General features: G+C 41.4%; 1 protein-coding gene across 1 annotated transcript in view; it reads left to right on the top strand.

Moving 5' to 3' along the window:
• Nucleotides 1-15,985, top strand: part of LOC132871303 (protein unc-13 homolog A) — a 91,443-nt gene that overhangs the window by 72,845 nt on the left and 2,613 nt on the right. Inside the window, exons 33-39 of the mRNA XM_060905419.1 lie at nt 2,135-2,223; nt 2,581-2,730; nt 3,187-3,310; nt 5,180-5,236; nt 5,368-5,448; nt 7,129-7,276; nt 7,901-7,957. Of these exons, the coding sequence (XP_060761402.1) occupies nt 2,135-2,223; nt 2,581-2,730; nt 3,187-3,310; nt 5,180-5,236; nt 5,368-5,448; nt 7,129-7,276; nt 7,901-7,957 (706 nt within the window). The remainder of the gene's footprint in view (nt 1-2,134; nt 2,224-2,580; nt 2,731-3,186; nt 3,311-5,179; nt 5,237-5,367; nt 5,449-7,128; nt 7,277-7,900; nt 7,958-15,985) is intronic.

Below are 15,985 nucleotides of genomic sequence, written 5' to 3'. Positions count from 1 at the left end.
GCGGACACGGGGAGAACATGCAAACTCCGCACAGAAAGGCCCTCGCCGGCCACAGGGCTCGAACCCGGACCTTCTTGCTGTGAGGCGACAGCGCTAACCACTACACCACCGTGCCGCCCAAGTTGGGACAAAGTACAAATTGTAAATAAAAACGGAATGCAATGATGTGGAAGTTTCAAAATTCCATATTTTATTCAGAATAGAACATAGATGACATATCAAATGTTTAAACTGAGAAAATGTATCATTTAAAGAGAAAAATTAGGTGATTTTAAATTTCATGACAACAACACCTCTCAAAAAAGTTGGGACAAGGCCATGTTTACCACTGTGAGACATCCCCTTTTCTCTTTACAACAGTCTGTAAACGTCTGGGGACTGAGGAGACAAGTTGCTCAAGTTTAGGGATAGGAATGTTAACCCATTCTTGTCTAATGTAGGATTCTAGTTGCTCAACTGTCTTAGGTCTTTTTTGTCGTATCTTCCGTTTTATGATGCGCCAAATGTTTTCTATGGGTGAAAGATCTGGACTGCAGGCTGGCCAGTTCAGTACCCGGACCCTTCTTCTACGCAGCCATGATGCTGTAATTGATGCAGTATGTGGTTTGGCATTGTCATGTTGGAAAATGCAAGGTCTTCCCTGAAAGAGACGTCGTCTGGATGGGAGCATATGTTGCTCTAGAACCTGGATATACCTTTCAGCATTGATGGTGTCTTTCCAGATGTGTAAGCTGCCCATGCCACACGCACTAATGCAACCCCATACCATCAGAGATGCAGGCTTCTGAACTGAGCGCTGATAACAACTTGGGTCGTCCTTCTCCTCTTTAGTCCGAATGACACGCCGTCCCTGATTTCCATAAAGAACTTCAAATTTTGATTCGTCTGACCACAGAACAGTTTTCCACTTTGCCACAGTCCATTTTAAATGAGCCTTGGCCCAGAGAAGACGTCTGCGCTTCTGGATCATGTTTAGATACGGCTTCTTCTTTGAACTATAGAGTTTTAGCTGGCAACGGCGGATGGCACGGTGAATTGTGTTCACAGATAATGTTCTCTGGAAATATTCCTGAGCCCATTTTGTGATTTCCAATACAGAAGCATGCCTGTATGTGATGCAGTGCCGTCTAAGGGCCCGAAGATCACGGGCACCCAGTATGGTTTTCCGGACTTGATCCTTATGCACAGAGATTCTTCCAGATTCTCTGAATCTTTTGATGATATTATGCACTGTAGATGATGATATGTTCAAACTCTTTGCAATTTTACACTGTCGAACTCCTTTCTGATATTGCTCCACTATTTGTCAGTGCAGAATTAGGGGGATTGGTGATCCTCTTCCCATCTTTACTTCTGAGAGCCGCTGCCACTCCATGATGCTCTTTTTATACCCAGTCATGTTAATGACCTATTGCCAATTGACCTAATGACTTGCAATTTGGTCCTCCAGCTGTTCCTTTTTTGTACCTTTAACTTTTCCAGCCTCTTATTGCCCCTGTCCCAGCTTTTTTGAGATGTGTTGCTGTCATGAAATTTCAAATGAGCCAATATTTGGCATGAAATTTCAAAATGTCTCACTTTTGACATTTGATATGTTGTCTATGTTCTATTGTGAATACAATATCAGTTTGTGAGATTTGTAAATTATTGCATTCTGTTTTTATTTACAATTTGTACTTTGTCCCAACTTTTTTGGAATCGGGGTTGTACCTGAGACTACTATTTTTTTTAAGCAAAGGGTCGACTCGTCTCACACCAAATATTGACTTTGTTTCATTTATTATGGCTCACTGCTTACAGTTTATAGTATTTTTTTAATGTTGAAACATTTCATTTCATTATTTTTAAGCCATTTTTGGTCGACAGCATTTCTTTACATGTGCCTAAGACTTTTGCACAGTACTGTATATTAGGTGATAACATTATTTTTCACTATGTAGCATAAAATGGATAAACATCTCCAATCCTTTCATAACTGATTGACTATTTTTGCTTATTTAAGCCTGATGATATCCTGAATATTAAGTAACCTGCCTGACTTCTATGCCTGATTTGTGACTGCGTTCTGAGGCTAATCAATTTGCATCGTAATCCCAGTGGTCAGGGATTTATCCATATATGGTTTGCTCTGCAGCTGAACGTGGAGGCCAGTGACTTCCTGAAAGAGCTGCAGGTCAAACTGAACAACGTGATGGACGACCTGAGCAGGATCTTTGCGGTCAGGTGGGTTAGCCATGCTATAACACAAAGACACTCTTCAGCTTAGCGCTACGTTACCAAACAGTTTAATGTGTTAGCACGTATGTAAATAGATTTTAAATACATTGTGATAATGAAGTAGCATCTGTGAAACCTAACACATTAAATGTTGATGTAAATATAATTTGTAAGAGTGTACACACTTTTGCACTTAGCTGTAGCAACTCATATTGTTCTTGTATTGTTTTGAAGCAGTGTATCACATAAGAGTGCGATTGTGAAGAGGGAATTTAGGCCTAATGAAAAATGTTATTTGTTCTAGTTGTCATGGTTACCTCCCAATCAGCGTGACTGAGTTGTGTGTGTGTGTGTTTGGTGTAGTTTCCAGCCTCACATCGAGCAGAGTGTGAAACAGATGGGTGACATCCTGAGCCAGGTAAAAGGGGCTAACGTTCCTGCTAATGGAAATGGGAGCCTCGCACAGGACGCCGACAACGTGCTTCAGCCCATCATGGACTTCCTGGACAGCAAGTGAGACACATATTTCATTCCCAGAGACTCTGTTAATGAATGTTGTGCATCAATATGAAGCTAACAGCTTATTAATTAGTCAGGAAAAACCCTATGCAAGGCTGTGAAGCACAATAAATTAGAAAAAGTCCAGGGAAAAGTGGCGAGTTTGCCAAAAAACAAGCTTGTGTGATGCAGATGAAACATGACCTTCCCAGAGGTACTCTCAGAAAGATCCATCCTCCAGTCCAAGTTCAATGATAATGTAGCTCGTGGTTTATATCATGGAGGAAACCTACCCTGAGCCGGTTCATAGTCATGGATTTACTAGAGTTATATATATATATGATGACCCAACAAAATTGCAGAAGGTATTTTTCCTTTGAGTCTTCATAACTCAAAAATTCAGCTGAATCAAGTTCAAATGGGATGCAAAAAATGTATATCCGTCCTCTCTCATTTCTCTCTTTCTCTTAGTTTGACATTATTTGCAAAGATCTGTGAGAAGACAGTGCTGAAGCGGGTCCTCAAGGAGCTATGGAAGTTGGTCATGAATACCATGGAGAAAACCATCGTTCTTCCCCCACTTACTGACCAAACAGTGAGTGTTTCTGATCGCGCTTTTCTACCAGACAGTGTAGTACAGCATAATATGGGAACAATCCCATGTTTTCATACTTCTGTTGCCAAGTGATTCATACCATCAGGTTCCTTTTTTGTTGGGATTACCAGGAGTATTGAACAGAGTGGAGTTGAAATAGTGCAAACCATCCGTCCCTCCATTATCTGTAGCCACTTATCTTGTGCAGGGTCGCAGGCAAGCTGGAGCCTATCCCAGCTGACTATGGGCGAGAGGCGGGGTTCACCCGGACAAGTCGCCAGATCATCGCAGGGCTGACACATAGAAACAAGCAACCATTCACACTCACACCTACGGTCAATTTAGAGCCACCAATTAACCTAACCTGCATGTCTTTGGACTGTGGGGGAAACCAGAGCACCCGGAGGAAACCCACGCAGACAACATGCAAACTCCACACAGAAAGGCCCTCGTCGGCCACTGGGCTCGAACCCAGAACCTTCTTGCTGTAAGGCAACAGTGCTAACCACTACACCACTGTGCTGCCTAGTGCAAACCATTAATTGGTTAAACACACATCACAGAAATGTCACTTGAATTGTGACTTGAATCTTAATTTGAGGGCATCACTTGAGGCATCTTGAGTCGTCACTTGAGTTGTCACCTGAGTCTTCATTTGAGGCATCACTTGAGGCATCTCTTGAATCATGACTTCACTTGTCACTTGAGTCTTCATTTGAGGCAACAGTTAAGTTGTCACTTGAGTTTTTCACTGGAGGCATCGCTTGAGTTGTCACTTGTCTTCATTTGAGGCATCACCTGAGGCATCTCTTGAATCATGACTTCACTTGTCACTTGAGTCTTCATTTGAGGCAACAGTTGAGTTGTCACTTGAGCTTTTCATTGGAGGCATCGCTTGAGTTGACACCTGAGTCTTCACTTGAAGTGCCCCTTGATTCATCACTTGAGCTGTCATTTGAGTTATTTGAGTCATTTATCACTTAAGTCAAATTTTGAGTCGTCAGTTTTACACAGTTACGCAATTTCAACATCATAAAATGTAATGCTTATTTGTATGTATTTAGATTGTTCTATATTTCTTACCTTTGATCCATATAACATATGGCTATTTGTCAGTTCCCAAATGGATTCTTATTCAGTTGGTTAGGGGACTTAAGTTGCATTAAAGTACAATGTAAACCCAACACCATTGCACTTAACATTCTCTCTGTTTACGCTGAGATTAAAGTATTGACACCTTACTTGAGTGTGGTCACTCATTACCATTATTGCAGGTAAACAAACTCCCCATGTGGGATGCTCTGTGTATACATTACCTATACCATTACTAGCCACCACCACATAAGGTCCAGAGAACTTTCAAATTAGTGTCATGTGATGGGAAATGGATACAGGAACTCGACCAGGGTATGGATAGTTCTGAATTTGGATTAGTAACCTTACCATGCTGTAATAATATCTCGATAACCAGCTGATTGTGTATGCTCTCTGCTAGTAATGAGCTATGTGCTGTGGAGCTCAAACAATTGAGAGATAATATTGCACTGTTACTAGACAAGGAACACAAATATGATCTGATGGGCAGAAGCCGGAAAACAGCTTGTGCTGCCTCCTGTAGTTAATCACTAAAACAGGATATGTTGTCTTCGTCTAATGCAATACAGAATTAATGACAGACTCAGATGAGGGTGAAGAGAACATGGGCTCTGGGAGTGTGTGTGTGTGTGTGTGTGTGTGTGTGTGTGTGTGTGTGTGTGTGTGTGTGTGTGAGAGAGAGAGAGAGAGAGAGAGAGATGGGGTGTATTGGTCAGAGAGAGAAATCCATCCAGTGAAAGTGTGTAAGTGTGATAACCTAGTCCTCTTTTTCAGGGCACACAGCTGATCTTCAGCGCTGCTAAAGAGTTGGGTCAGCTCTCCAAGCTAAAGGTAGACACAACAATTGTGCAAACAACACAACAATTAACAATGAAGAGGAATAAAAAGACATTATTATGAAACATCTGCATTTATAAATCAGGAAGCAGCTGTTGATTAATTTGTTAACCAATTTTTTTTAGGAGCACATGGTGCGTGAAGAAGCCAAGGCACTCACCCCTAAACAGTGTGCAGTTATTGAGCTGGCACTGGACACCATAAAGGTAAGAAAACACACACACACACACACACACCAATTCTACACAGACAGTACATTCAGATAATGTTCTGAGCAGGGCCGTAACCAGGATTTTTCAAATACCGAGGTCAAACATTGCGATACATCTTATTTGCCAAAAAAAAAAAAAAACGTCCTAATATGGTGACTTTTCATACATTTTGGAAACGAGTCAAAATCACAAGCCCAACAAGGAGATGAACATGTAGGTGAACATGTTTATTTTAACAATTTCAAAACTGCACGATCACAACAATATGCAGCATCCTCAGATGGAGAGTACCGTAGCCAGGGGTGTTTTTTTTTTTCCCCACTCAGCAGCACTATATCTTAGAAGCCTTTCCCAAATTGACGCTGGGGTATTTATACTGGTCCCTACTCCATCTACCCTGAAGAATGTTCTTTTTCTCCTCATCTGTGTAGGAACTTTTGTTTTTATAGCTTGCCGGATCATGGATGGACAAACTTGTACTTGGAGTTTCTTGATCTTCACCTGTTATTTCCCTATCTTTATCTCCTGATTCTGTTATCTCTTCCTCTCATGACTCAGTTCTTCCCTTTTCTTCCTCTACTGGCTCTGTTCTTCCCTGTTCTTCCTCTCCTGGCTCTCTCTCTTCAACTCGCTGATCCTCACCCTCTCCAGTGTCCTCTATTTGATTTTAAAACATTATTATTATTATTATTATTATTATCATCATTATTACTACTACTATTATTATTGGTGATCGGAGGAGGAGCTGTGAACGCGGCTGGGCTGTTCATGATTGACAGAAAGCAGTCAGAGGTGGTACATCATGTTGTAAATAAAATGTGAACATAAGTTTGCTACCCATTTTCATTTCCGTTCGAAAATACAACCAATGATCAAAACAATAGTGTCTTGTGTTCACGTTAGCCTATAGTCTGGTAAGTTAGCAAAATAGCTCAAGTCTCGTCAGTACCCAATAACTTCATAAACAACAGATCACGACTGTCCAGCCTTTTCTGATCTGAAACGCACCAAATCAAATCGAGAGAGAGAATAAAAGAGTTTGTGCCGCCTGGAAAACGAAAATCCTATCTATAAGTGGCTTCGACTGTTGTTGCTTGAAATGCTAATTAAAATTGCACTGTTAATGATCATAAGCATTCCGGCACATAACTGTCAGTGACTGGCAAAATTAACTCCCCTTCTTCCCTCTTTCTTTTTCTCTCACTTGCTGACTTTCCAAAGCTGAGTTTGGTTTGTTTTAGTGTAGTAGACTTCTTCATCTTATGTCAATTTTCAGATTCCACGACTAATTGACAAACTGCCTGGCTGCGGAGTCGGACCTTGATGAGACACTTCTCAGCTCTTGTATATCCCGCGGTGCTTAGCTGACTATCGCGAGGCTGCCGAATATGAAATGTTTCCAATGTCGGATATTTCAGCTTCATTTAAAAATGATTATGTGGACTTTATTTTTAGACAAGCAAATGAGAACAGGGGGATGCAAACTGAATTTAGAATTTTCCACCGATCAAAGTCAGAACGATTTTCATCATATATTAATTTCACATTTCTGAGTGAAAAAAAAATACCGTGGGAAAAAAATGCCGAGGACATGACCTCGGTGTCCTCAATGGTAGTTATGGCCCTGGTTCTGAGGTAATGTAATGAAGGTGTGTGTGTGTGTGTGTGTAACAGCAATACTTCCATGCTGGTGGTGTGGGGCTGAAGAAGACATTTTTGGAGAAAAGCCCGGATCTGCAGTCTCTGCGTTACGCTCTGTCACTCTACACACAAGCCACAGACAAACTCATCCGCAAATTCGTCCAGTCACAGCACAATCAGGGTAAAGCACTGTACACACACACACACACACACACACACACACTACTTTGTAAATATAATAATTATAATATCAATCCTAACAAAAGAAAAAAAACAGAAATCAGAAAGAAATCTCTTTATATGTAAACATTTCAACAGTTCCCAAATTACATTTCTTTTATAAATCCAGTTCCAAGCTTTCCAATCTTTGGGATGAATTTCTTCATATTTCCTAATCTTTCATTTTATTTAAAATGTATTTTGACATTATCATTGAGCATCTTGACATCGACTATATGAAAATCCATATATACTGTATATTTAAAAAAAATAACTCTTTCCGTAATTAAACTCCTATAAACATTCATTTTTTGTTCCACTCACTTCCTGTTTCTAGTCTGCCTCCTCGTTCTTTCTTTCTCATTCTCTTTGTGCTTTTAGGTGTCATCTGTCTCTCTCTCTCTTTCTGTTTTTGTTTAACATACTCAATATGTCTTTCACTATATGTCCACTGCAAACTTTCTGGCTTTTGTGTTGCTGTCAACACCTTTTATGTTCAAATGTCAACATCTTGTTCAGATGCTAATGTGTTTCCATTAGTATTTGTTTCTCTCTCTCTCTTTCTCTTTCTCTGCCGGTCTACTAGTTCATGGAGGTAAAGGGGTGAGATGCACTCCTAGTGAGGATGTGTACCCAGAGAAGGGTACGTGTGTCTGGGTCTCTGAGCACACAGAGCTGCTCAATGCATGGGCATGATTTTAAACAAATATTCATATTCGTATATGCAAATGAACAGCTTGCATATTTACATACGCATGTGAGGTTATCATTAGTAAGTGGATATTAATGGGTATGGAGGGTGAGTGGACTTGCTTTCTATCAATGCACCAACTTCAGAGAAGATACTACTGTCGTGTTAGTCCTTTCTCTCACGCTTTCCGTCTCTCTTTTGGACCCTTTTCCATCAACAAGGTGCTGGTGCCAATATTTAAAAGAAAAAAATTAAACTAGCATCCAAAAGGATTTGTTTGGTTCATCCCAAACCCTACAATTAAGGGTTTCTCTTCCACAAACACTACGTTCACACTGCAAGGCTTAATGCTCAATTCCGATTTTTTTGTGAAATCCGATTTTTTTGTGAGGTCGTTCACATTAGCAAATATATGCGACTTGTATGTGATCCTCAGTATGAACGAAAAGCGACCTAAAAGTGTTCCGCATGCGCATTGCAGGATACGACGACGTCACACGCAGTGAGCATGGCCAGTGTTTACGGAAGTAACCTAAAGTTTCCTGTGTATGACAGTAGCCAGCATGGAGTACCTGGCGATGATGCAGTTGTTGTTGCGACGGAGCCAGAACATGCACAATAGCCTGATGTTAAGGAGGAGGTTAAGAAGGAAGAGGGCAAGGGTTTTGGCTCAGGCGTTCTGCGGGGTAGTGACTGCAACCTCCGTTCAAAGGAACATCAAAGCCATGTTGTTGTAACTTTTTTTGAGAGACCCGCCGCCTACTTCAGCGCAGAATAGTGACGTTTGTGGCTTGCTGATGACGTGTAAGTCGGATGAATGCGACCTGGCAGTTCAGACTGAAGTCGCATATGAAAAGATCGGATAGGAATCGGAATTAGGACCACATATCCAAACGGCCTGGGACGGATTTGAAAAAATCGGATCTGTGTCGTTCATATTGTCAATAAAAGATCGGATACAGGTCACATATGGGCAAAAAAATCAGATTTGAGTCACTTCAGCCTGCAGTGTGAACGTTCCAAGTAGTCTATTTCCATTAGAGACCTAGAGCTATTTAGCCATCCTTTTTTTTTCCCCCAAGGGTAGAATCTAGAACCGGTTCACACAAAAGAGCTAGGTCTTTACCAGCAACAGCAATGTTGGTTCCATCAGAGGATTTATTTTGGTGCTATGAATGTGGACAGTGCAAAATGAAACTCCAAACATAATAACTAAATTATAGCTAATTCAAAACAATGAATAAATTGTTTGAGGAAGAAAATAATAGGCTACGTTGTGAATGCTAGTGCTTAGACTACTGCAACTCTCTCCTTGCTGGCCTTCCAGCTTCTGCCATCAGACCCATACAGCTCATCCAGAACGCTACAACCTCTCTCGTTCTTCCCATGTCACCCCTCTGCTTGCTGACCTGCACTGGCTACCTATCGCAGCTCGCATCAAATTTAAGACATTGGTGCCTGCTTACCAGGCTGTCAAGGGGTTAGGGACAACATACCTCCAGAGTCTGATCCGCCCCGACACATCAATCAGATCCCTACGCTCCACTACTACTGGTTGCCTGGCCCCTCCTCCTCCTCTCCAGTCCTGCCCAGCCCACTCAAGACTGCTGTCTGTCCTGGTTCCCCGTTGGTAGAATGACCTTCCCATTGAGGTCAGAACTGCCGACTCCCTGACCACCTTCAAGCGCAGACTGAAGACTCACCTCTTCATGTTGTACCTCTCCACTGCTTCACTGCCCACTATGTAACTGCGTTTCGGTCTTGACCAACCCAGACTGTGTACGGTCTAGCCTGGGGTTAGGGGTTTGAGTTCTCTATTTAGTTATACTTTATATGGTTGGTTTGTTTCCTTGGCTGTTTGAGTATTGATACTTCAACAGAATATTACACGAAGTATTATTGTCACTTGGTCTGTTGGCACTAGAGCTTTCTTGTCTAGAAGTTCAGCACTTCGTGTACCTGACTTTTGCACTCGTTGTACGTTGCTCTGGATAAGAGCGGCTGATAAATGCCATGTAATGTAATGCTAACAGAACTTCATTTGACGCTATGGTTCGTTCATTTTGTATGTAATCGCTGTATACCAACATTTTTAATATGTTTCGAGAGAAGTACAATTTGTAAAATTCTCCACAGTCATTATTTTTACACAATGCGTTATGGAATGGTTTGGTCCACTTCTTTCTGTAAGGTGAAGCCAATAAAAATGGAATAAATGTAGCGCTAAGGAACTCTATACCACCTGAAGGTGGAACTAGGTTAAGGACTGGGATAAAATGTTCAGCATTACAGGAAAAGTGGAGCTGTTCTCAGAAAGCCTTGCTGCTTCCATGAACAGCACTGCAACTGTGTTGGGGGGGAAGGCACACAAATCTCTGTCTCCTATAGTTGGTGTGAATGAGCTCTAATGGAGAATGGGTGTTGAAAAGGCAGCGGAGGTCACAGACTAGCATCAAGCCTGGCACATATTCAGACTGCTCACTTTCCATTTCCATTAATGTCGGAGAAGGATTGTGCTGATCTCTTCATAGTGAGCGTGAGCATTTACTGCTAACGCAGAAACTTCGCATCATTGTTTTATGGGAGGCTTTTCTTTAGTGGATCGCTTAATTGTAATTATGTGATTGTCATTACAGCACTTTAATCAGAAGATGGAAGTGAAGTTTCAGCTTTGCTGTCCAACACAATTCAGCAAGATGACAAAAAAAATGGCCCTAAAATTTAGCAGTACTGTACTTGTGGATAAAATATCAAGTTTGTTTGAGTATGTCTGTTGGCATCATATTCAGGTTTTAATAAGGCTTTTGAAACGTGGCAGGAGGTCATGAGGAAAGGAGTACAGCACCATCTGGTGGATTCAAACACATTTCATTTAGGCTACATCGACACTAATACGTTTTAGTTTTAAAATGCATCACTTTTTCTGCATTTACACCACTACTCTGGAGTTTTCCAGGCCCAAATACAACCCCGATTCCAAAAAAGTTGGGACAAAGTACAAATTGTAAATAAAAACGGAATGCAATGATGTGGAAGTTTCAAAATTCCATATTTTATTCAGAATAGAACATAGATGACATATCAAATGTTTAAACTGAGAAAATGTATCATTTAAAGAGAAAAATTAGGTGATTTTAAATTTCATGACAACAACACATCTCAAAAAAGTTGGGACAAGGCCATGTTTACCACTGTGAGACATCCCCTTTTCTCTTTACAACAGTCTGTAAACGTCTGGGGACTGAGGAGACAAGTTGCTCAAGTTTAGGGATAGGAATGTTAACCCATTCTTGTCTAATGTAGGATTCTAGTTGCTCAACTGTCTTAGGTCTTTTTTTGTCGTATCTTCCGTTTTATGATGCGCCAAATGTTTTCTATGGGTGAAAGATCTGGACTGTTCAGTACCCGGACCCTTCTTCTACGCAGCCATGATACTGTAATTGATGCAGTATGTGGTTTGGCATTGTCATGTTGGAAAATGCAAGGTCTTCCCTGAAAGAGACGTCGTCTGGATGGGAGCATATGTTGCTCTAGAACCTGGATATGCCTTTCAGCATTGATGGTGTCTTTCCAGATGTGTAAGCTGCCCATGCCACACGCACTAATGCAACCCCATACCATCAGAGATCCAGGCTTCTGAACTGAGCGCTGATAACAACTTGGGTCGTCCTTCTCCTCTTTAGTCCGAATGACACGGCATCCCTGATTTCCATAAAGAACTTCAAATTTTGATTCGTCTGACCACAGAACAGTTTTCCACTTTGCCACAGTCCATGTTAAATGAGCCTTGGCCCAGAGAAGACGTCTGCGCTTCTGGATCATGTTTAGATACGGCTTCTTCTTTGAACTATAGAGTTTTAGCTGGCGACGGCGGATGGCACGGTGAATTGTGTTCACAGATAATGTTTTCTGGAAATATTCCTGAGCCCATTTTGTGATTTCCAATACAGAAGCATGCCTGTATGTGATGCAGTGCCATCTAAGGGCCCGAAGATCACGGGCACCCAGTATGGTTTTCCGGCCTTGACCCTTACGCACAGAGATTCTTCCAGATTCTCTGAATCTTTTGATGATATTATGCACTGTAGATGATGATATGTTCAAACTCTTTGCAATTTTACACTGTCGAACTCCTTTCTGATATTGCTCCACTATTTGTCGGCGCAGAATTAGGGGGATTGGTGATCCTCTTCCCATCTTTACTTCTGAGAGCCGCTGCCACTCCAAGATGCTCTTTTTATACCCAGTCATGTTAATGACCTATTGCCAATTGACCTAATGAGTTGCAATTTGGTCCTCCAGCTGTTCCTTTTTTGTACCTTTCACCAGGGTGCAGTTTGTCAAAAAATCAGAAGGGGGGATTTTTTTTTTTTAATCATGAAACGTCACAAAATTAAGGTAACAATAGGCTAACAGCTCAATAACATTCGATGATATCAAATGAATAACACTAAATGAAAACGAACACTAAACCAGAGATAGTAAATTCATCTTCCTATCTCTCTGACTAAATACACGAACACTAACACACAACAAAGTTCGCATTGCTTGTCGCGTTGCTGTGATGTTTCTCTCCCTCTGGATTAAATGGACAGTGACTCGAAAATCACTAAAATACATGAATACTAAATGAACAGTTTGCTCTGATGGCGCAGTTCACAATGTGCCCAGCTTTCCGATTTAAACTGTTTTTTTTCTCATCCTTATACTTCTTGTTTCATGGACTGTAACGGATTTGCTTATTTAGTAATTTTAATACAGAATTTACTTTGAAATTATAATCGGACACTCCAACGCCCCCCCTAAAAAAAAAAAAAATCGACCGTGAAAAAGGCGGCATCCGCCAAAAGGCGCGCTGTTTGCATCCCTGCATAGAACGCAAAGATATTGTTATTATCTACAATGTATCTATTTGCTGGGGACGTTCGTGAACATCAAAGCTGCCACTTCGGGTCATTTTGAAAGTGAGTGCAATGTAGACCATAGAAAACTGTGTCACAACATGCCTGTCATGTCAACTTTTTTTTTGGTTTGTTTGTTTTATTGACGGGGTTGTCCCCGAGGATTTTTTTTCAGCAGAGATAAAAACCAGAGGGGGGGATGATCCCCACCATCCCCCCCAGCAAATCGCACCCAGCCTTTAACTTTTCCAGCCTCTTATTGCCCCTGTCCCAACTTTTTTGAGATGTGTTGCTGTCATGAAATTTCAAATGAGCCAATATTTGGCATGAAATTTCAAAATGTCTCACTTTCGACATTTGATATGTTGTCTATGTTCTATTGTGAATACAATATCAGTTTTTGAGATTTGTAAATTATTGCATTCTGTTTTTATTTACAATTTGTACTTTGTCTCAACTTTTTTGGAATCGGGGTTGTAAGAGACTTTTGGAGAACGTTGCCCCATTTTAATTGGAAAACTCCAGGGTTGCATTTTAGCGTAGACGGGTGAAAACGAAGATGTTTTGAAACAATAACACAGACACCCACGTTCACTTCCTGACTGGATCTTTTCAGTTATGAAGTATCCCTCCCTGATTCCTCACATTCCTATAACGTGACCCTTTTCCAGAAGAAAACAAACTGCATCAGTTGTTTATACAGTACACGTATGCCCAGTGTACATGCATGGCCATGTGATATGCATTTTCAGGTGTGTTAGTATGGACAGAGATTTCTGATATAACACTAAAACACTCATCTGAATGGAGATCGTTTTCATTTTAAAACGTCGTTTTAAAACTAAAACATATTGGTGTGAGGCAGCACGGTGGTGTAGTGGTTAGCGCTGTCGCCTCACAGCAAGAAGGTCCGGGTTCGAGCCCCGTGGCCGGTGAGGGCCTTTCTGTGCGGAGTTTGCATGTTCTCCCCGTGTCCGCGTGGGTTTCCTCCGGGTGCTCCGGTTTCCCCCACAGTCCAAAGACATGCAGGTTAGGTTAACTGGTGACTCTAAATTGAGCGTAGGTGTGAATGTGAGTGTGAATGGTTGTCTGTGTCTATGTGTCAGCCCTGTGATGACCTGGCGACTTGTCCAGGGTGTACCCCGCCTTTCGCCCGTAGTCAGCTGGGATAGGCTCCAGCTTGCCTGCGACCCTGTAGAACAGGATAAAGCGGCTAGAGATAATGAGATGAGACATATTGGTGTGGACGTAGCCTTAGATTCTATAGACCGTGAGTCAAGGTTGAGCAAGGAAGAGATACAGCTCATGATGTGATTACATTTCAGAAAACAAAGTGACACCATACAGGACCTTGATTACAAAGGTTTCGTTAGTGCTTTGTCATTGATTTTTTAACCTGATGGCAACACTTTCTTGGATGATTTTATCATAATATTGCAGATATAAGATTTGGTTCCCTTCAGATTTTATATTGTGCTTAATTTATGGCAGCCTGCTCAAAGTTTCCCTTCAAGATCATATATGTTTTTCTTCTTGTCTTGAAGAACAAAAAGTGCTTAATGTGTGCTTCTACAAAAACAGTCATTAAACAAGTGTTGCCAGGCAAAACAAACTTCGCCCGATAGCACTTATGATGAATATGAAGGAAGATTTTCCGAAAAAAATAGGTACCCTATGGGTCCATGTAGCTACTGCTTATAAATAAAAAATTTTCTGATCCCATGTCCATACAGTAAATCTAGCATATATATTTACTCTATGAGGCAGTAGCCACAAAAATAAAGCGTAATCCAAAAATGAACAATTTAAAAATCACAGAAGTAAAATATACCAAGTGTCTGTACTTTGTATTATTCTACTCTTACCTCTTACAGTTTTCGAAACTGAAACCTCCGAACTGAGGCTGACATGTACACGCTGTCGCCATGACCCAAACTCTTATTTCTCGGAAATGGCCCAGCGCTAGAGCTCAATGGAACGCACTTTCCCTCTGTAATAAGCATAAACATGTCTGAAAGCGATTTCTTTAGTCTAGTCCAGGGGTCACCAAACTACGGCCCGCGGGCCAGATCCGGCCCGCCACCCCCCTTTGACAGGCCCCCCAGCCCCTTTGCCCCCCATCACTTGAACCGGCCCTATGAGGCAAACCCCAAAAGTGGTCATGGCCTATTTTTTTAAATTGCTTTTTGGCAAATAATAACATGTCTGCATCTTGTATTTTGTTGATTTTATCAGTTAAAATTGATATTTAGTTATAATATGAACTATTCATATTTTCCGAATTTTCGTCATGTGCTCGCGATCAAGCAGTGACAGGCAGCGCATGCGCAGAGAACTGTCAGTGTTCAGGACAACAAAATGGCTAGCAGTAAGCGAAAAGCTGACAGAGAGTGCAGAGTTTTTAAAGAACAGTGGACCACCAATTATTTTTCGTTCAGTGTAAGGACCGTGCAGTTTATCTTGTATGTAAAGAAAGTGTGCCAGTTTTCAAAGAATATAATCTGCGTCGTCACTATGAAACCCGCCACAAAGAGTATGCTAGTTTGCGAGGGCAAACAAGAGAAGACAGGATTCGGAGGATGAAATGCGGACTGGCTGCACAACAGAATGTATTCCTTCACCAAACCCAGATCAACCAGGCTGCTGTCCGAGCTAGCTATAAGGTAGCTCACCTACTAGCTACCCATGGAAAGCCGTTTACTGATGGGGACTTTGTTAAAGTATGCATGCTTGCTGTGGCCGAGGAGGCGTGTCCCGACAAGAAGGATGCGCTCAATGCAGTGAGTCTCTCCGCACCTACTATGACCAGGCGAACCGAAGATTTGGGGGTCAACGTGTATGACCAGCTGAATGAGAAAGCGTCAGAATTCGAGTTTTTTGCTTTGGCCATGGATGAGAGCAATGACGTGCAGGACACAGCACAACTGCTGTGATCTATTGATCTATTGCTCATATTATTATAATTTCACTGTTTTTTAAAATGTATTTATTTTATAGGCCTATTTATTTGACCTTTATTAAGTGCTGCATACAATTATTATTTATATTATTAATAATATCAACAGGCCTACCTACAATT

This window comes from Neoarius graeffei, chromosome 23 (assembly GCF_027579695.1).
Source record: "Neoarius graeffei isolate fNeoGra1 chromosome 23, fNeoGra1.pri, whole genome shotgun sequence".
Lineage (NCBI taxonomy): Eukaryota > Metazoa > Chordata > Actinopteri > Siluriformes > Ariidae > Neoarius > Neoarius graeffei.
The sequence above is the reverse complement of the archived record's forward strand: the minus strand, read 5'-3'. Positions and strand labels throughout refer to the sequence as shown.